This window comes from Hyla sarda, chromosome 3 (genome assembly GCF_029499605.1).
Source record: "Hyla sarda isolate aHylSar1 chromosome 3, aHylSar1.hap1, whole genome shotgun sequence".
Classification (NCBI taxonomy): Eukaryota; Metazoa; Chordata; class Amphibia; order Anura; family Hylidae; genus Hyla; species Hyla sarda.
This window is the reverse complement of record NC_079191.1, coordinates 250,778,889-250,801,168: the sequence shown is the minus strand read 5'-3', so window position 1 is coordinate 250,801,168 and position 22,280 is coordinate 250,778,889. Positions and strand designations below refer to the sequence as shown.

At 39.7% G+C, this 22,280-nt stretch overlaps 1 protein-coding gene across 1 annotated transcript in view; it reads right to left on the bottom strand.

Moving 5' to 3' along the window:
• Window positions 1-1,262: 1,262 nt before the first annotated feature.
• LOC130362263 (uncharacterized) overlaps window positions 1,263-22,280 on the bottom strand; it is a 163,881-nt gene continuing 142,863 nt past the window's right edge. Inside the window, exon 7 of the mRNA XM_056566449.1 lies at window positions 1,263-1,909. Coding sequence (XP_056422424.1) covers window positions 1,452-1,909 — 458 coding nt within the window. The 3' untranslated portion in view covers window positions 1,263-1,451. The remainder of the gene's footprint in view (window positions 1,910-22,280) is intronic.

Genomic DNA, 22,280 nt, shown 5'->3' with positions numbered 1-22,280 from the left:
AAAAAGGTTTTCCACCGGAGAACCCCTTTAATCCCTGTGTTACTGCTTCAACAGGGAGCTTTTTTTTTTCTTTTGTTTTACAAATGGTAACTTTAGCCCCTTTATAGATATAATGTGAAATTCAGCACATAATTTTCTACCTTTTTGTCGAAAAAATTAACAACCAACAATAGGTACACATTAAATTAATGAATACTTACATAAGTATTTGTAAAATTTTATTTAATAACAATTAAGTAACTTATTTCATAAATAGGTAATAAAGGTTTTCAATTTAAAACAAACTATCAAAGTGTGCATGTAGGTATATTTCTTTTCAAACTGTGATACATACTGTACATCAAAGGTGGCAGATTAAATATACACACAATTTATTCTAAATCATGAATTGCTGTAACATATCAGTATGTATGGCTATTACCTGATTTTTAATCTCTGTGTGACTAATACAACTATTTGCCTTTGAAACATCAAATTCAAAATATTTCCTAATAAACAATTGATTTAACCACAAACACACAAAATATATAAAAAATACAATACCAAATAACAGAGGTTCATGTAAACTGCAAACAACATAATTATACAAATTACTTTATAAATTAAAAAAGTGTCAACAAAAGATTTTGATTTCGAATAGTAATTTCATAGAAGAGTAATTTCATATATTTGTTCTTGTGGAAGGGAAATGTGCTGTATTCAGTTGTGTCTCCTTAATAGCTTTAGTAATTGTCGTCCATTCATTGTATATGGATAATGAAATTACTAATGAAAAAAACTCGATATTTATTTTAAAGGGGTATTCCAGGCCAAAACTTTTTTTATATATATATATATATATATATCAACTGGCTCCGGAAAGTTAAACAGATTTGTAAATTACTTCTATTAAAAAATCTTAATCCTTCCAATAGTTATTAAGCTTCTGAAGTTGAGTTGTTTTCTGCCTAACTGCTCTCTGATGACTCACGTCCCGGGAGCTGTTCAGTTCCTATGGGGATATTCTCCCATCATGCACAGCTCCCGGGACGTGACATCATCATTGAGCAGTTAGACAGAAAACTTCAGAAGCTAATAACTATTGGAAGGTTTAAGATTTTTTAATAGAAGTAATTTACAAATCTGTTTAACTTTCCGGAGCCAGTTGAGATATATATATATATTATATATATATTATATATATATATATATATATATATATATATATATATATATATATATATATATATATATATATATATAAAGGTTTTGCCTGGAATTTTTAATAAAACACAAAATGGTCTAAACTCATAGTATATATTATAGATGTGTGTAAATGGAAATTCATGAATTCACATTCACACACATGGATGATCTGTCAGTTAATAGAATAGTGACAGAAATACAAAAAAAATAAAAACACCAGATTTACTTCTTAAAGCAAGACATGTTATAGCAATTGAGCTGTCCCTCTATATTCCATTATCTGGTGAAGTTGTATCAACCAAAGGTACATGTTCATCCATGAAAATCAAAGAGTTTGCTGGTATCATGGTTGGCAATTCTATGGTGCTTTCTGTTTCTAATGTGGTTTCACAAGAAAGTTCTGCAAGTTCTTTAGGCTCTAAATGACAACCTTCAGTATAAGGTGTGTCAATAAATTTAGAAGCTTGTCCTAAGTAATCTTCTGAAAATCGAAATGGTTCTGCCAAGTAAGGTGAGGAGCAAAGTGGTTCTAACAGTCCAGGGGATACAGGCAATGCATCATTTTCTGTATGTTGATACATTTGCTTAGGACAAGGATAAACATCCACTATGTTAACATCCTTTGAATAATCATATTTATTTGCTAGTAAACCTTTTCCTGAACCCAATTTAGCATTTTTTATTGGAGATAAAGTTGTCTGAAATGATTCCAAGTTAAGGAGACCTACAAATGACAAATGTTATAAAAATTATATACAGTATGCAAGCAAGATGATAAGCAAACATATGAAGACTGTTAAGCAAATATAAAAAGCAATAAAAACAAAGGGGGAATTTACTAAGCTTCCACCCTGTGTTTTGGTTTAGAAAAGTCAAAGTTTTTACACAAGTGCTTTTTGCTACTTTTTAACCTCTTAAGGACTGAGGGTTTTTCATTTTTTGCCCTTTCGTTTTTTTCCTCCTCACAATTTAAAAATCATAACCCTTTCAATTTCGCACTTAAAAATCCATATGATGGCTTACTTTTTGTGCCACCAATTCTAATTTGCAGTGACATCAGTCATTTGACCCAAAAATCTACAGTGAAACGGAAAAAAATAATAATTGTGCGACGAAATTGAAGAAAAAATGCCATTTTGTAACTTTTGGGGGCTTCCGTTTCTATGTAGTAAATTTTTCAGGAAAAATTACACGTGATATTTATTCTGTAGGTCCATACAATTAAAATGATACCCTACTTATATAGGTTTGATTTTGTATTACTTCTGGAAAAAATCATAACTACATGCATGGAAATTTATATGTTTAAAATTGCCATCTTCTGACCCCTATAACATTTTTAGTTTTCTGCGTATGGGGCGATATGAGGGCTAATTTTTTGCGCCATGATATGACATTTTTACTGGTAACATTTATGTATTTATTGGACTTTTTGATTGCTTTTTATTAATTTTTTCATGATATAAAAAGCGACCAAAAATACGTTATTTTGGACTTTGGAATTTTTTTGCGCACACGCCATTGACCGTGTGGTTTAATTAATGATATATTTTTATAGTTCGGACATTTACGCACGCGATGATACCACATATGTTTATATTTATTTTTATTTACACGGTTTTTTTTATGGGAAAAGGGGGTGATTTGAACTTTTATTAAGGAAAGGGTTAAATCACATTTATAAACTTTTTTTTTACACTTTTTTTTGCAGTGTTATAGCTCCCATAGGGACCTATAACACTGCACACACTGATTGCCAACACTGTTCACTTCAGGCTTGGAGCAATCAATCGCGGAAGGGACACGCCGGAGGCAGGTAAGAGGACCTCTGCTCGTGTCCCAGCTGATCGGGACACCGCATTTTCACTGCGGTGGTCCCGATCAGCCCCACTGAGCAGCCGGGCAGCTTTCACTTTAGTTTTAGACGCAGCGTTCAACTTTGAACGCCGCGTCTAAAGGGTTAATAGCGCGCGGCACCGCGATCGCAGCCGCGCGCTATCAGCCTCGGGTCCCGGCTTCAGATACATGCCGGGACCGACCCAATATGACGCGGGGTCACCGCGTGACCCCGCATTATATAGCGAGAGCTGGCCAAGGACATAAATATACGTCCTTGGTCTTTAAAGAGTACCTGTCATCAACTAAACTTTCCCTTATCCCCCTCCCCATCTGTCCCTTACTCTAACTATGCCTATCCCTGTGTTTATTGAGGTTTAAAACGCTGTGGAAATACCTTTTTCTATCCCCTTCATTAGCTCAGGAGCTCTGTCTTTCTGAGTGGTGGAAGGAGGCGGGTCCCGGCAGGCATGTAGTCACATGAAGCCTGGCTGGGACTCTGCTTCTGCCAGTCTTCCTGTATGCTGCTCTCCCTCTGCAGCAGTATTTCCCAACCAGGGTACCTCCAAAGAGAGGCTCATTGGATTTTTAAACTTAAAACCGTCCAGCCCCTTGGTCTTAATGACTCTTTGAGTTTTGCTCCTTTTTTGTAAGACATTCCCTGTCACACTAATCCCTCTGGCATTACATATATATCGGATACTCATTATATAGCTAGCTGACTTGGTCCCCTAAAATGTGACTGTCCTAGTTACGGCTCTCACACTTTGTTTTTATTGGTTTTAGATTTGATTTTAATCTTCTTCCCTCTTTTTTTCTCCTTTTCTCTCTTTAAAAATTTTTTTTACAGCCTTCGTTCCTGTATCTTTAAGCCTCCATCCATCCTGCCATCCAGTGCTAACAAGTTACCATCCGTCCATTATTAACATGTCATTATCAATGTTATGTATTTTATTAATCATTGGTATTAGGCCCATGTCATTTTAATATTTAATATATCATGTTTACATCTACAAGATTTGCCAGACCTTTTTATTTTATTTTTTACTTTTCATATATTCTTATATCATTCTATGTTTTAATTGTTTCACTATACACATTTACTCACACATTCACGTTACACTATTTTTATCCCGCACTGCTGTACACAGTTTCATTCCCATCACATCTCATTTTTGCATTAGGTATGGGTTACACCATCATTGTATATTTATACACTATAGACTATTTATACACTCATTTTCAGCACCTCATCATTTAATTACATTTTATCGCATCTTCCACATATTTCAACAAGTGTTTTTTCCATTAGATCCATTATATTTAATCATTTTTTTAAATTTAACATATATATATAATGTTTTCAATTTTTATAATATATTTAATATACACATTTGTGCATTTGTGTGTATCACTCTTTTTTGTTCACTGCTTGTTCACCCATTTTTTTCTCTTCATTCACTCATCTCACACTCTCTAGCACTTTACACTGATTCACACTTTTTTTCACTTTACCTTTCATGCCTCCTTCACCATTGCGCTTGCGCCCGAGGCCCCTTGTCCCTACGATCATGTGACCATGGTATCACGTGATCGGAGTGTGCGTTCCATGACGCGTGTCTTACTGACGCGCATTCCATGTGACCGCATCATCATTCGACTCGTGTCTGGTCTTCATAATGCGCGTCCCACTATGCGCTGAGACCATTGCTGCGCCTGCGCTCTGCCGATACCGGTCTGGGTCACGTGTTTGGCCCACACGTGACCCACACCTTAATGTCCTCCGATCGGCGGCGCGCATGCGCCAGCTATGCCGCACCGCATCACATCATGTGATATCCACTGTCCGGAAATACGCAGTTAGCATCCCGGAAATTGGTTATTTGGTCTTCCTGGCCAGCCCATTTTTACTCTGGCGCCATTACCATTTTGTGGGCGTCATCTGATTGTCAATTTGAGGTATTGTCATTGGCCGGTCAGCGTGCCAATCTGGATGGATGCATGTGAGTGGATGTTTGGCCAGATATAAGGTAGGCTGTTTCATAGGATAGTCACACCCCCTGAGGAAGCACTTTAGAAGCGAAACGATCGTTGGGGTTGGTAGGTATGGTCTGGCATTCTTGATTAGGCATTGGGCTCTGTTTTCTTCCAATTGACTTATGTTTGTCATAGTCTTATACCGAGGTTCCCTTGCATTCATAACCCGTATTGCCATTTATTTATGTTATTTTTCTGCGTTATGACTTATACCTACCCTTCCATGGTGATTCAGTGCCCTTTTTATGTATTCTGCACCTTTCTATGTATATTTTTAACTTTTTGTATTTAATAAAGTATATGGATTTATAATGATTTCATGTTCTTGTGTGCACTGTCTGGGTACACATTTTCGGTGTTCCTACCTCCAGCTGTTGCAAAACTACAACTCCCAGCATACCCAGACAGCCAACAGCTGTCCGGGCATGCTGGGAGTTGTAGTTTTGCAACAGCTGGAGGCACCCCGGTTGGGAAACACTGCTCTGAAGTGTGCATATAGACTAAGTACAGGGGAGGGACGGCAGCCTCTGTCTCTCTCTCTCCTGTGTCTCTCTGCACTAAAAAGTCAATGCTGAGAACCAGGGGCGGTGGGAACAATTACAGAGGCAGTAATTAAGATGAATGTCAGGGGGGGGGGGGGGCACAGAGCGCAGTGAGATAATACAATGTATAAGATAATGTGTGGTGAGGGGCAGGGAGAACACAGAGCAGGGGGAGGGGGAGGTGACTGGCCTCTGTTATATGAGAGGCATGTGCAGGCTTGTAGCTCACAGTGCTGCTCCAGGCTGGGAGCGAGTCCTGAGCTGAGTACTGAACTTCCTGTGGAAGGACCAGAGCCCTTTCAGCATTAGTCCTAAAAGCTGTACACTTACTATGAAAAGCATAGGAAGCTGCCTGCAGACCAGGCATAGAAGAGAGACCCCTAGTGGCCAAAAGTATAAAATGAAAAAAACTGTTAGAAATATTAATATTTTTTTAATGAAGATATATTACAATATGTCTTCATTAGTGATTATGAACAACATATTAAATGTTTTTGTTGATGACAGGTACTCTTTAAGGGGTTAAACTTTCTGCCGCAAGTATGCATTAGTTTAAGCTGAAATTTACACCTATGTTTATTTTAGTCAGAGGCTCGCACAAAAAAAGAGACACTGATATGTCAGATTTATTTAGAGGTTGGCTACTCTTAAAGGAGTACTCTGGTGGAAAACCATTTTTGTTTATTTTCTCAAATCAATTGGTGCCATAAAGTTAAACAGATTTGTATAATAAAAAATCTTTACCCTTCCAGTATGTTCCACAGGAAGTTGCATTGTTCTTTTCACTCTGACCACAGTGCTCTCTGCTGACACCTCTGTCTATGTCAGGAAATGTCCAGAGCAGGAGAGGTTTGCTATGGGGATTTGTTCCGGCCCCGGCACTTCCTGACACGAACAGAGGGGTCCGCAGAGAGCACTGGGGTCAGACAGAAAAGAACAGCTCAACTTCCTCTGGATCATACAACAACTGATAAATACTGGCAGGATTAAGATTTTTATATAGATGTAATTTACAAATCTGTTTATAAGTTGATTTGAAGCGAACCTCTAATGACTTTTCCAACATAAGGAATTTTGTTTAGATTTCTAGTCCACTTCTGAGACTGTGACTCACTCAAAGACTAGCATGCTCTAGAGATGGATTTGCCGAAATCCCCAAAGACTTAAATAGACCCTTTGGCAAATCCATCTGCAGAGCATGCTTGTCTTGAAGTGAGTCATAGGATCAGAAATGTAAACAGAAATTCTTGTGCCAGGACAGTCTAAAGGTTAACATTCACAAATCTGGTAAATCTAAAGCTAGTAGGTTTTAACTTTTGTGTGAGACCCCCTCCCCCTAAATAATATTTCTATTAAACAGCAATGTTTATATGAGTTTTAGATGGCAGTACACAAATTCTGTAGCATTGTTTGTGACCTTCTCAACAGTGTTAAAATGCAGCTATATTACAGCTGTCTGAATGTTAATTGAAAATAATATTGTAAAAATGTATCAAAAAGTTAAAAGGAATCTGTCATCAGTGTCACCTGCACTAACCCGTTGGTACAGGTGTATAATGTTGGTGACACTGATTATAACGATACTTACCCACCATTGATCTGTGGCCCTGTCTGTTTGTTATTCCTCTCTTTCTGGCGGCTAGTTTGGTGCAAGGGTGGCGCTCCAGAAGCATGCTGGCATCACTGCTGCTGCTTCCACAAGCCTGCCCACAGCAGGGCCGAGTGAAGAAGCAGTAACGGTAACGTCAGCGTGCTCCTAGGGCTCCACTTGTGTACCAAGCCTGCCACCCCGAACGAGGAAGCTAAATGACAAAAGGGACCACTGATCCACTATAAGGGACACCCACTACACTACAAGCCTGTACCAACAGGTTGGTGCAGGTTACACTGATGACCTATTCATTTTACCATACTTACATGGTCTCTTTTTTAAATATTGCCAAATGACATTGCAAATTGCATACTTGAAAATGGAAATTTAGAAGTGTGGAAATGCATTAAAATAAAATTATCGTAGAATTATCTAATTGATAATTAATATATATTTAGTCTGTTAGATGAAATGTATAAACTTGTCTAAGCTTCATGGTCTGAGGCACAAATTCCGTGTGATTTTTTTTATAGCATAGCATTAGTCAGTGTAAGCAATGTTGCTTGTAAAAGTCCCCCATATGGACTTAAAAAGTCAAAGTAAAATTCAGAAAAAGTAAACAAAAACAAACAAATATTTAGTATTGCCGCCTGCAGATAGTTTGGACTATTAATAGTTCGTACTATTAAATTATAATGTTAATGATCCTTTACCGTGAATGGCTTAAAAAATAAAAAAGCAAAAGAAAAAGAAAAATCACAAAAGAAAATCAAATTCCAAAATTGTTACATTTTGGTCACATCACATCCCAGAAGAAAAAGAGTCATCAAAAATAAAGATCATGGCACAAAAAAATAGCCCTCATGCAGCTCTAAAAAAGCTGAACAATAAAAAAAAGTTATATGGGTAAGAAAACATGTAAATATGAGGTTTTTCTTATTATATTGACCAAAGAATAAAGATAAGTGCCCTGATTTACTATTGTAAACCCAACCTGTTTTGTCGCATTGAGCCACAAATTGTGTCTGCGGCAGAAATTGCAACCACTGGGAAAAGGGGGTATGTCTGCAGAAAAAAATTACGTGTCCCCAACATTTTTGAAAAATCGCAACATTTACTAAGGTTTCCACAGAAAATGTGGTGAATTTGAGCTCTGAATAACCCCACAGCTCAGAGCATGAATAAAAAAGGACAAAACGTAGGGAAAGTGCAAAATGCAGGGAAACATAATTAAATACCGTGGAAAAATACCTGTCGGGAATCAAAACCCACAAAGAACACTCCACTCCACGCTTAGTAAATCAGGACCAATTTGTCATTTTTACTGTGAACTGTACCAACAGTATACATTACTGGAATGGTGGGTAAACCACCAGATCAGAAGACACTGACCAGTTTAGAAGTCTATACAACTAAGGAATAAAACAAAATTTTTCTACCCTGGTCCAACTGGAATAAAAATGAATTCCCTCTAATACACTAGGTTTTTGAGGGTGCATTCCCACCTGGCGTATACGCATTGTATCTCACACTGCGCAAAATTTGCGGCAGCAGCGGGAAATACGCTCCGTATTCCTCGCTCACTATACACACAAGGCTTTGCAGCGGCAGCCCTATGCGTGTAGCGAGTTTTGGAGGCAGGGCTGTGTGCCTGCGTGACTGTGTTGCGCGCCTCCGCCTACAAAACTCACTGCACACATAGGGCTGCCACCGGAAAGCCCTGTGTGTATAGTGAGCGAGGAATACGCAGCGTATTTCCGGCTGCTGAAAATTTTGCGCAGTGGGAAATACGCTGCATATATACCGGGTGGGAACACACCCTAAAGCACATGAAACTGTTCTGTAGAGGTCTACAAATTAAAGGGGGTTGTGCAGGGAAAACTGTGACAGGTCCCCAGCAATTGGCTCCCACTGATCAAAAAGTGATGGCATATCCTAGCAATATGCCATAGTATTTAAGGTAGGGAATACTTTAACATTTTAACTTAAATTTACATAGGTAAAAATAGGTTAAAATTTCTAAAATATATTACTTGTATTAAATGCTGATCCAAAAGAGTCTGAATCTGGTGAGATGGTTTTATTTTTGCTGGTATCCATGTTTGTTGGTGCTAAAAAAAAAAAAAAATACAGAAACAGTATTTACCGTATATACTCGAGTATAAGCCGACCCGAGTATAAGCCGAGACCCCTAATTTCAACCCAAAATCCCAGGAAAAGTTATTGACTCGAGTATAAGCCTAGGGTGGGAAATACCTCATCCCCCCATGTAATCATCCAGACCCGTCATTAACATCCTCATCATCATCCCCTTGTCATCATCCCACACATCCCCCCTTCATCATCCCCTTATCATCCCACACATCCCCCCTTCATCATCCCCTTATCATCCCACACATCCCCCCTTCATCATCCCCTTGTCATCCCACACATCCCCCCTTCATCATCCCCTTGTCATCCCACACATCCCCCTTCATCATCCCCTTATCATCCCACACATCCCCCCTTCATCATCCCCTTATCATCCCACACATCCCCCCTTCATCATCCCCTTATCATCCCACACCCCCCCTTCATCATCCCCACCCCCCTTCATCATCCCCACACCCCCCCCCTTCATCATCCTCTTCTCATCATTCGCCCTCAGTGGTCTTCAACCTGCGGACCTCCAGAGGTTTCAAAACTACAACTCCCAGCAAGCCCGGGCAGCCATCGGCTGTCCGGGCTTGCTGGGAGTTGTAGTTTTGAAACCTCCGGAGGTCCGCAGGTTGAAGACCACTGCGGCCTTCAACATCATCCAGCCCCCTCTCACCCCCTTTAGTTCTGAGTACTCACCTCCGCTCGGCGCTGGTCCGGTCCTGCAGGGCTGTCCGGTGAGGAGGTGGTCCGGTGGGATAGTGGTTCCGGGCGGCTATCTTCACCGGGGGCGCCTCTTCTCCGCGCTTCCGGCCCGGAATAGAGGCGTTGCCTTGACAATGACGCAGAAGTACGTTGGCAATGAACGCACCTCTGCGTCGTTGTCACGGCAACGTGACTATTCTGAGGCCGGGCCCGAAGCGCTTAGAAGAGGCCTCCCCGGTGAAGATAGCCGCCCGGAACCACTATCCCACCGGACGACCTCCTCTCCGGACAGTCCTGCAGGACCGGACCAGCGCCGAGCGGAGGTGAGTATTCAGAACTAAAGGGGGTGAGAGGGGGCTGGATGATGTTGAAGGCCGCAGTGGTCTTCAACCTGCGGACCTCCGGAGGTTTCAAAACTACAACTCCCAGCAAGCCCGGACAGCCGATGGCTGCCCGGGCTTGCTGGGAGATGTAGTTTTGAAACCTCTGGAAGTCCGCAGGTTGAAGACCACTGCGGGTGGGGGAGTTCACTCGAGTATAAGCCGAGGGGGGTGTTTTCAGCACGAAAAATCGTGCTGAAAAACTCGGCTTATACTCGAGTATATACGGTAGTAAAATTACAGTATGGTAATGCACCGATGCACACTTGTTTTTATAGCTGGATGCAGACACAATTGTTTTGTGTTTGTCACTGCTTTTATCATGGCTTTGCACATTTTTTGGGGTGTTTTTTATGTGTGTTTTTGCCCTTGTTAATTTACCAGTGTTCACAGTGTAAAATATAACCAAAAATCATCCAGTAAAATAAATATAAAAGGTGACAGTGTTCCATTAAAGTCTTTAAGAAAGAAGAGAGAAAAAAACACACGCGCCCCTAGTGCGGCACCGTGAGAGTGCGGTACCATGAGATTTGGCACAAGTACAAGAATTGCGCTTACCAGAATGTGTTGCGCTGTGAGCCCAACACCATGAAGAGCATAATAGAAAAATATGCATGCAGCCAGGATCCTCCGGTTGAAGACTTGCTCACCGGTGGAGATTCAGTGGAAAAAGTGGCAGATATAAAATTGGATCCTTAGTCCAGCGCAGCGCAGTAGAAGAAGAGTCCGTAATGCAGGGGTTAACTTCATATGGTTTATTCAAAACGCAATTGCAACGCATTTCTTGCCTGTACAGGGCATTTATTACATTGCCTGAGGAAGTGCCCTGCAAGGGCAAGAAACGCATTGCGATTGTGTTTGAATAAACCATATGAAGTTAACCCTGCATTACGGACTCTTCTTCTACTGTGCTGCGCCAGACTAAGGATCCAATTTCACATCTGCCATTTTTTCCATTAAAGTCTATGGAAGACAATTGGCTAGTCCACACATTGGAGAAGATTGATTAAAAAACTGTCCAGAGGAAAAGTTGCCGAGTTGCCCATAGCAACCAGATTACTACTTTCATTTTTTAGAGGCCTCGTTAGAAAGTAAAGAAGCGATCTGATTGGTTGCTATGGGCAACTCAGCAACTTTTCCTCTGGACAGGTTTTGATAAATCCTCTCCACAATGTATTAACATATTGCATTAATATCAGTGCTAGCATTACTGCAGTTTTTTTCTTTGCATAATGTGTGCGCTGACCAATGAATGCTTTTCTATGGAACACATAAAAGTTAAAACAATATTTCAGTTCTAAAAAAATAATAGAAAAGGCCAGTCCTTAGGATAAAAACATGAAAAATCTTTAATGAAAAAATTCCATAAAAACCATATGAATGGCAGAACAGCACGGACATATAAAAATGTGTACAAAAAATCACAAGGAGAGGATCCCCAGACTCCAAAGCCGACTCGTTTCAGGTTCAATTACCTTTACTCATAGCATCAGCTACGGGAAAAAAAACATTGGGATCTTCCATGATCTCCTATAAGGTGCTATGTCTCTTCCAGGAAGCAGCACATCTTTACCCCCACAAAGTGGGGGGCACCAAACCCCCTCCATATGTCTCTATATGGGAAAGCCATTCGGCCGTCTCTGCCACTCCCATAAATATATGGCGGTGGTGTGGCAACCCCCGCTTCATGCGGGGATCGTGATGCGCTGCTTCTGGGGAGAGCCGGGGCCCTGTACAGGAGATCGTGAGGGTCCCAGCGGTTAGACCCCCTATGACTTTAAACTTATCCCCTATCCTTTAGATACATTTTTTCCCTCATGCTACTTCTCCTTTAAACAGCTTGGACCAGAGCTATATTTTGGATGTAAGCACAGCTGTGCTCCTGCCAATGAACATGCATAACGTATTCAAAAACAATAACATAAGTATTCCCCATCATTCTGCACTCAATATCACATAATGACAAAATGAAAACAGAATTTTTTACAACTTGAATTGAGAAGGAAAAGTGTTCAGAGCCTTTACTCTGTACTTTATGACCACGGATGTATATTTACGTCTGTGTCCACCTCTTGTTACGTGAAGCGCGCTCAGGAGCTGAGCACGCTTTGTACCTGTTGGGTCTCGGTTGCTATCAGCAACCAGGACCCGCGGCTAATACCAGACATCACCGATTGGGCTGATGTCCGGAATTAACCCTTTAGACGCCGCAATCAAAGTTGATTGCTGCATCTTAACCTGGAGAAAATACTGCCGGTTATCTCAGCAGAGCTGTTCAGGACTGTCATAGGGAAATTGCAGTGTCCCGAACAGCTGAGAGGACAGCAGGAGGCGCCTTACCTTGCACCTCACTGTCCAATCATCGCTCCAAGCCTGAGATCCAGGCTGGAGCAATTGAGCACAAATTACATTGATCAATGCTATGCTATTGCATAATATTGTTAAGTGTATGCAATCAAATGATTGCAAATAATATTCCCCATAGGGGCTTTAAAAAAAAAGTTAAAAAAAATAAGCGAATAAATGTGATTTTAACTCCTGAATAACTTTATGAATAAAAGTTTGAATCATTCACCTTTTCCCATAAAAAAAAAATGTAAAAAAAACCATATGTGGTATTGCCGCGTGCGTAAATATCCAAACTTTAAAAATATAATGTTAATTAAACTGCACGTCAATGATGTACACGTAAAAAAAAAAATCCAAAGTCCAAAATTGCATATTTTTGGTCACTTTGTATGCCCTAAAAAAGAATTAACCCTTTAACCCCTTAACGACGCAGGACGCATATTTACGTCCTGCGCCGGCTCCCGCGATATGAAGCGGGATCGCGCCGCGATCCCGCATCATATCGCGTCAGTCCCGGCCGGGACCCGCGGCTAATACCACACATTGCCGATCGCGGCGATGTGCGGTATTAACCCTTTAGAAGCGGCGGTCAAAGCTGAACGCCGCTTCTAAAGTGAAACTGAAAGTGACCCGGCTGCTCAGTCGGGCTGTTCGGGACCGCCGCGGTGAAATCGCGGCGTCCCGAACAGCTGATCGGACACCGGGAGGGCCCTTACCTGCCTCCTTGGTGTCCGATCGGCGAATGACTGCTCCGTGCCTGAGATCCAGGCAGGAGCAGTCAAGCGCCGATAATGCTGATCACAGGCGTGTTAATACACGCCAGTGATCAGCATAGGAGATCAGTGTGTGCAGTGTTATAGGTCCCTATGGGACCTATAACACTGCAAAAAAGTGTAAAAAAAAAAGTGTTAATAAAGGTCATTTAACCACTTCCCTAATAAAAGTTTGAATCACCCCCCTTTTCCCATAAAAAAAATAAAACAGTGTAAAAAAAATAAAAAATAAACATGTGGTACCTCCGCGTGCGTAAATGTCCGAACTATAAAAATATATCATTAATTAAGCAGTACTGTCAATGGCGTACACGCAAAAAAATTCCAAAGTCCAAAAAAGCGTATTTTGGTCACTTTTTATACCATTAAAAAATGAATAAAAAGTGATCAAAAAGTCCGATCAAAACAAAAATCATACCGATAAAAACTTCAGATCACGGTGCAAAAAATGAGTCCTCATACCGCCCCGTACGTGGAAAAATAAAAAAGTTATAGGGGTCAGAAGATGACATTTTTAAACGTATAAATTTTCCTGCATGTAGTTTTTAGTTTGTAGTTTTTAGTTTTCCAGAAGTGCGACAAAATCAAACCTATATAAGTAGGGTATCATTTTAACCGTATGGACCTACAGAATAATGATAAGGTGTAATTTTTACCGAAATATGCACTGCGTAGAAACGGAAGCCCCCAAAAGTTACAAAATGGCGTTTTTTTTTTTCCATTTTGTCGCACAATGATTTTTTTTTTCCGTTTCGCCGTGCATTTTTTGGTAAAATGACTAATGTCACTGCAAAGTAGAATTTGCGACGCAAAAAATAAGCCATAATATGGATTTTTAGGTGGAAAATTGAAAGGGTTATGATTTTTAAAAGGTAAGGAGGAAAAAACGAAAGTGCAAAATTGGAAAAACCCTGAGTCCTTAAGGGGTTAAGGACCAGGGGTTTTTCCGTTTTTGCATTTTCGTTTTTTGCTCCTTGCCTTTAAAAAATGATAACTCTTTCAATTTTGCACCACCAATTCTACTTTGTAAAGACATCAGTCATTTTGCCCAAAAATCTACGACGAAATGGAAAAAAAATCATTGTGAGACAAAATTGGAAAAAAAAAAAAAGCAGTTATGTAATTTTTGGGGGCTTCCGTTTCTACGTAGTACATTTTTCAGTAAAAATGACACCTTATCTTTATTCTGTAGGTCCATATGATTGAAATGATACCCTACTTATATAGGTTTGATTTTGTCGTACTTCTGGAAAAAATCATGACTACATGCAGGAAAATGTATATGTTTAAACTTCTCATCTTCTGACCCCTATAACTTTTTTATTTTTCCGTGTATGGGGCGGAATGAGGGCTCATTCTTTGCGCCATGATCTAAAGTTTTTATTCATTTTTTCATGATATAAAAAGTGACCAAAAATGCACTATTTTGGACTTTGGAATTTTTTTGCGCGTACGCCATTGACCGTGCGGTTTAATTAACGATATATTTTTATAATTCGGATATTTCCGCACGCGGCGATATCATATATGTTTATTTACACAGTTTGTTTTTTTATGGGAAAAGGGGTGTGATTCAAACTTTTAGTAGGGGAGGTGTTAAATGATCTTTATTCCCTTTTTTTCACTTTTTTTTTTGCAGTGTTAAAGCTCCCATAGGGACCTATAACACTGCACACACTGATCTTTTACATTGATCACTGGTTTCTCATAGGAAACCAGTGATCGATGATTCTGCCGCTTGACTGCTCATGCCTGGATCTCAGGCACTGAGCATTCATTCGGCGATCGGACAGCATGGAGGCAGGTAGGGACCCTCCGGCTGTCTTGTAAGCTGTTCGGGATGCTGCGATTTCGCCGCGGCTATCCCGAACAGCTCCCTGAGCTAACCGGCATGCTTTCACTTTCACTGTAGACGCGGCGTTCAACTTTGAACGCCGCGTCTAAAGGGTTAATAGCACGCGGCGCCGCAATCAATGCCGCGTGCTATTAACCACGGGTCCCGGCCGTTGTTAGAGGTCGGGCCCGACCCACTATGACGCGGGGCCAAGCCGTTGCCCCGCATTATAGATCAGGAGCGGACTCATGACATAACGTTATGTCATTGGTCCTTAACAGGTTAAAAGCGATCTAAAAGCCCCATCAAAACAATTATGGTAGTGATAAAAACTTCAGATCACAGCACAAAAAAATAGCCCTCATACTGCCTCATATATGGAAAAATAAAAAAAAGTTATTGTCGTCAGAAGATGACAATTTTAAACATATTAATTTTGGTGCATGTAGTTATTTTTTTATAGTAAAATAAAAATAAAACTATATAAATTGGGTATCATTGTAACCATATGGACCGACAGAATATATGGTATAATTTTTACCAAAAAGTGCACTGTATAGAATTTGAAGCACCCAAACTTTTCAAATGCATTGTACTGTATATCAAGCTGCATCAAAGACTAAAAGGAGGCATAAGCAAGTTCGGAATAAAGAGTATGTGTTTTTTTTTATTCCAAACAAAAATATAAAATGTAGAGTATATCATCAAATTGCAATACGTACAACACAAGGATGATGTACTGGATTTTCTATCTTGGTCTGCATAAAGATAGCAACATGTCATACAAGATGTGGCATCGACCTAATGTATTGGAGACATGTTTTAAAGCATAGTCTATTTCAACACAAGAAAAAAAAAATAATTGTGTTTGACTCATATTTGATCCATACTGATGTCCTCTATACATTGATGAATGAAAGCCAGCAAGGTCACTGCAAATGTTATAGCAGCACATCACTCTCAGTATATTATATACGATGCAGTTGGTAAATAAATACAAATACTACAACCAGGTTTATTTATTTATTTAAGTTATATTGCAGCATATGAAAATATAATTTAATTCTAGAAGTGTTTGAACGACAACATAAAAAGGTAGTAATTAAAAATCTATACCTTGAAAATTGGTAAAACTGATAATTTAGGGATAAAGGTTGTGGCTGTTGACAAGGAGATGATGAGATTAGATACCTAAATATATCATACCCATACACCAACTTCTTAAGCCGACATCAATATTATTATAGAGAAGAAAAAGAGGGCAGTGCGTCGTGTTTTACTGACCCTGTTTAAGGGTAACAAATGAAGGATAGGTAGTCAAGATGGTCGCTCACCTTGACCAAAGAAAGTGGGGTAGCAGGTTGAAGAAGAGAAAGATACTCAGCTTGTGAGGTTACAGAACATCAATATTAGACAAAGTCGAGTAGTCAGTGTGAACTGCACCTTACTTCTCCTAGTGCCTACTGACCACTAACTGTGGGCCCAACACAATTTTTTTCTATATTTTCAGTTTGGTCTGTTAAAATCTACACTCTATTTCAGCCTGCTTGACCAATAGGCCATCCTTCAAGATTCTCTCAACTACTGAACTACTCCTTTCCACTTTGTTTTTGAGTCCCCTTCTCCACAATATATTAAACTTCAAGCACAGGTGTATTAATATTTAACCTTTACCTGTTAACCAATGACACGTATACATGTCATTGCGCCATTAATGGTGTATGGTGCAGGCTCCTGACTCGATGGCGCAGGCTCCTGACTCGAGTCTGCACCATACTGGGCACCGCTAATAGCCGACTTCCGGTGATCCCCACAGCTGGCTATTAACCCTTCAGATGGATGCTGTTAAAGCTGACAGCAGTGTCTAAATAGACTTTTAAATGGACCCTAGTGGTCTAGTAGGGTGGATCGCCCCCCTTCCTGTAGTGCGATTGCTGAGGTAGCTGGAGGGCTCACCTCTCCTACTGTGCTGGTTCCGGCTCTTTGATTGATAGAGTCTGGCTGGACCAGGCTTTTTCAATCAAGCGCAGACTACACAGATCAATGTAATTCTCTGGAATTGCACTGATCTGCATGAGGAATCTAATGATTCTACGTAAGTCTCCTTAATAGTGTAAAAAACAAAAAAGTTAAAGTAAAAAAAAAGAAAACAATTAACCCCTTCCATATTAAAACTTTATCACCACCCCTTTTCCCATTTTTAAAATATGAAAAAATAATAAAAATAAACATTTGGTATCACTGTGTGCATATTTGTCCGAACTATTTAAAAAAAGCATAATTCATCCCGTACAGTGAACTGCACAAATGTAAAAATAATTCCAAACCCCAGGATTGTGTTTTTTTTTTCTTCTTTTTTAAATCATATATCATACACAGAAAAATATAAGTAAAAAGCATTCAACAAGCCTGATTAATATCAAAATGGTACTGATTTAAAGGGGTTATGCGGGAAAAAACTTTTATATATCAACTGGCTCCAGAAAGAAACAGATTTGTAAATTACTTCTATTAAAAAATCGTAATCCTTTCAGTACTGAAGCTGCTGAAGTTGAGTGGTTATTTTCTGTCTAAGTGCTCTCAAATGACACTTGTCTTGGGAACTGTCCAGAGTAGAAGCAAATTCCCATAGCAAACCTCTTCTACTGCAGTTCCAGAGACAAGTAGAGATGTCAGCAGAGAGCACTGTTGCCAGACAGAAAACAACAACTTATCTTCAGCAGCTGATAATTATTGGAAGGATTACGATTTTTTAATAGAAGTAATTTACAAATCCGTCTAACAAATCCGTCTAAAAATATATATACCTTTGGAATACCCCTTTAAACAACACATGGTGTGCAAAACATGAGCCCTCAAACTGCCAGGCATCCGGGGAAAAAATAAAAATAAAATAAACACCTTTCTAAAAAGTTTGGATTTTTAAAAATGTTTAATTGGTAAAACATGATGGAAACTATACAATTTTTTTTTTTTTTTATCATCAAGAATTCGTGTTAGTTTGACCACACAGTGAATGGCGTAAATAGGAAACCACCCCAAATTTGCTAAATTGCTTTCCCCCCCCCCCCCCCTCAAATTTACATAATATTTATTTTCTCATCTTGGAGCATATATTATGGAAAAATTAAGAAGACATTACAAAGTACAATTGGACCTGCCAAAAAAATAAATAAAAATAAAAATAAAAAATAAAAAATAAAACAGCCCTGGGTGTGTAGATGAAAAAATAAGAGATATGGCTCTTAAAGATCAAGGAGGAAAGAAAGAAAGAAAGGGCGACAACAAAAACTGGCCTGGTCCTTAAGGGGGTCAAAGGGGCCTATTCTGATGTTTTACAGAAGTTGCCCCTACCTATATATTCTTATTTATAAAGGTTTGAGCTTTTAAATTCAAACAAACATGTTACAACCAAATATGTATGTTACCCAAAATCGGCTTGGATAGTGCACATAGTGCAATAGGATTTCTCAAGCCCATTGTAGGCATATCTTTATAGATAAATCCGGCCATTGTAAGCGGATGTCAGAATAGTGTGGTGCACCTCTCCCGGAGTCGGCATGGAATCCTCCTACCAGATTAGAGCATGTAGGTGAGCAGGGGAGAAAGAGCTGGTTACATGTTGCAATCCACCAGTCAAAGAAAAATGTATAATCTTCACAAGCATCTTTATGTAGCCAAAAATAAGGCGTTTCAAGGCTTTGGAGCCCCTTCATGATTTTGTGTTCAACTGGTTTCATGAGAAGTTGACGTCGTTAACCAAATTGAAGACCAGGTAAATGTGGTCACATGTGGACTCACAGTTAAAAAAAAAATTATTCCAAATTATTTACTTGTTTGCTGTTGTTACTTTGTAAACATTATGCCAGGTTCTTGTACCTGAAAAGGTTAATTTTGAAGTCAAAGTGCCAAAATGGAGCTAAAATATTTGGATTGGGAGAGGGACATGCAGAATTCATATTTGAATTCAAATAGAGAAAAAATCTGATCATGAAGTGCAAGCCCACTAGCCACCTCACAGCCACCTGCAAGTAGCGGGTCCCTAACATCCCTAGCATAAAATGATGCAGCACTGAGCAGCGACCACCTCCGCTGCGACACCAGTGTCCATAGGCGGAACGACCCACTGGCAGAGCAGCCCCAATGCCACTCAAACCAGACCCTGGGCCGTGCCTCCCCACAGACATGGCATCGTGGCAACAACGGACGCCACACAGCGCTGCACCAGTGTGAACAGGTGTAAAAGCTCACTTACCATGTGCTCCCAGTCATAGACTGAGGGCTGCCAGAAAGAACGGGGCCCTATGCAGCTTCCTGTGCAATAAACAGTCATGGCCCTAAATGTTGGCAACCCTGAATTTTTCGAGAAAATTAAGTATTTCTCACAGAAAAGGATTACGCAAACACAGCTTTCTAACACTGGGCTGTACAGTGCGACCCAAAATCCGTTGGTAATCCTCAGATTTTCATGATTGCACACATTCAAGGCACCCAGTGCCAGAGGCAGCAATACACACTCAAAACATCATTGAACCTCCACCATATTTCACTGTAGGTACTGTGTTCTTTTCTTTGTAGGCCTCAGTAAACAGTAGAATGATGGGCTTAACCAAAAAGCTCTCTTGGTCTTATCTGTCTACAAGACCTTTTCCCAGAAGGATTTTGGCTTACTCAAATTCATTTTGGCAAAATGTAGTCTTGCTTTTTTATGTCTCTGTATCAGCAGTGGGGTCCTCCTGGGTCTCCTGCCATAACGTTTCATTTCATTTAAATGCCGATGGATAGTTCACACTGACACTGATGCTCCCTGAGCCTGCAAAACAGCTTGAATATCTTTGGAACTTGTTTGGGGCTGCTTATCCACCATCCAGACACCTTTCATCAATGTTTCTCTTCTGTCCATGCTCAGGGAGATTAGCTACAGTGCCATGGGCTGCAAACTTCTTGATAATGTTGCACACTGTTGACAAAGGCAAATCTAGATCTCTGGAGATGGACTTGTAACCTTGAAATTGTTGATATTTTTCCACAATTTTGGTTATCAAGTCCTCAGACAGTTCTTTTCTCATCTTTCTGTTGTCCAGTGTGGTACACAGAGACACACAATGCAAAGACTCAGTGAACTTCTCTCCTTTTTATCTGCTTTCAGGTGTGATTTTTATATTGCCCACACCTGTTACTTGCCCCAGTTGAGTTTAAAGGAGCATCACATGCTTGAAACTATCTTATTTATCCACAATTTTGAAAGGGTGCCAATAATGTTGCCCAGCCCATTTTTGGAGTTTGGTGTGACATTATGTCCAATTTGCTTTTTTTCCTCCTTTTTTGGTTTAGTTCCAAGACACACAAAGGGAATAAACATGTGTATAGCAAAACATGTGTTACTGCAATCCTTTTCTGTAAGAAATACTTTTTTTCTTGATACATTTTAGGGGTGCCAACATTTACGGCCATGGGGAGGGGCAGAGTGCTGAGCAAGTAAAAACTAAAAAAGGGGGGGTTAGAAAACACAATGTGAATTCAAATTCAAGAATTCTTTCTGCCAGTCTCCTAGTCTCTGACTGGGAGCACAGGATGAGTGAGCTTTTACACCTGTTTACACTGGTGCGGTGCTGTGCGGTGTCCGTTGCTACTGCAGCATCATGTCTGTGGGGAGGTGCGGCCCAGGGACTGGTTTGAGTGGGTGACATTGGGGCTGCTCTGCCAGTGGGTCGTTCCTCCTGTGGGCACTGGTGTTGTGGTGGTGGTCGCCACTCAGTGTAGCGCTTTTTTAAGCTAGGGATCTTAGGGACGTTCTTACAGGGGGCCGTGACGTGGCTAGCGGGCTTGCACTTCATGATCATAAAGCACACTAACAACCTGTTAGTTTAATAAATGTTGCTGAGAAGCATTAGATCAAGGTTTTTCTCTATTTGAATTTAAAGTACTTTTTTCCCCCACACTTTTTTCCCATTTACACATGCATGCATTTTTCTTTAGGTAATACAAAAATATGATGATGTGATGAACCAAAGAGCAGCAATCTACAAAAGTCAGCCAATAATCATATACAGTCTGCAAACCCAACGGATTATACAGAAAAGTCAATAAAAGTCTAATCTACTTGGAGCAAATACAAAAGTCATGTGCCGAATCATTTACATCTGCTTACACAAACAAGAAAGCAGTTTATCCTTTGTGCATTGTATGCAGTATTTTGACTGTAGCTGTTTAGAGCAGCTTTATAAGTGCATATTTTATAAGCCCCTATAGTAAACTATGTTAACCTCTTGATAAGTAGTCCTAAAGCTTTCTCCATCTCCTCAAATAAAAATGTTATCAAACTAAAATAATACATGAATATAACTCATAAAACTGCAAAGAATGCAGCATCATATCACTACATCAAGAATTTCATAGCTTTCTATAGTAGCACATTTAGCTTTAATGAGATCAATCAGATGGAACTGGAGGTTTGTTGTACTGATGGGATGAATAGGCTATTGCAAAATATGTGTAAAAGCTGCATGTGCCAAGATCACAGTGCCAAGATCACATCCCAAGAACAGAGTTTTAATATATTGTACAGTATATTGTACACAACTATTTGTTTGTTTTTGTCAATACAAAAATTAAAACATGTTAAATGTGCTACTGTGGTTGACTCCGAATATATTATTTTCTGTCTATTACCATATATTTGCGAAACTTTAACAAGTTTTTGACATTTTTTATTCACCTTTTTATTCCCCCCATTTTTCATTTTTGCACTTTTTTTCCCTCATAACCTTCTAAAAATCCTAAGGCTTTCAATTTTCCACCTATTCACCCATATGAGGGCTTGTTTTTTTGTGCCACCAATTTTCTTTGTAATACTATTAATCATTTCACCACAAAATCTACGGCAAAACCAGAAAAAAAAATTGTGGTGCA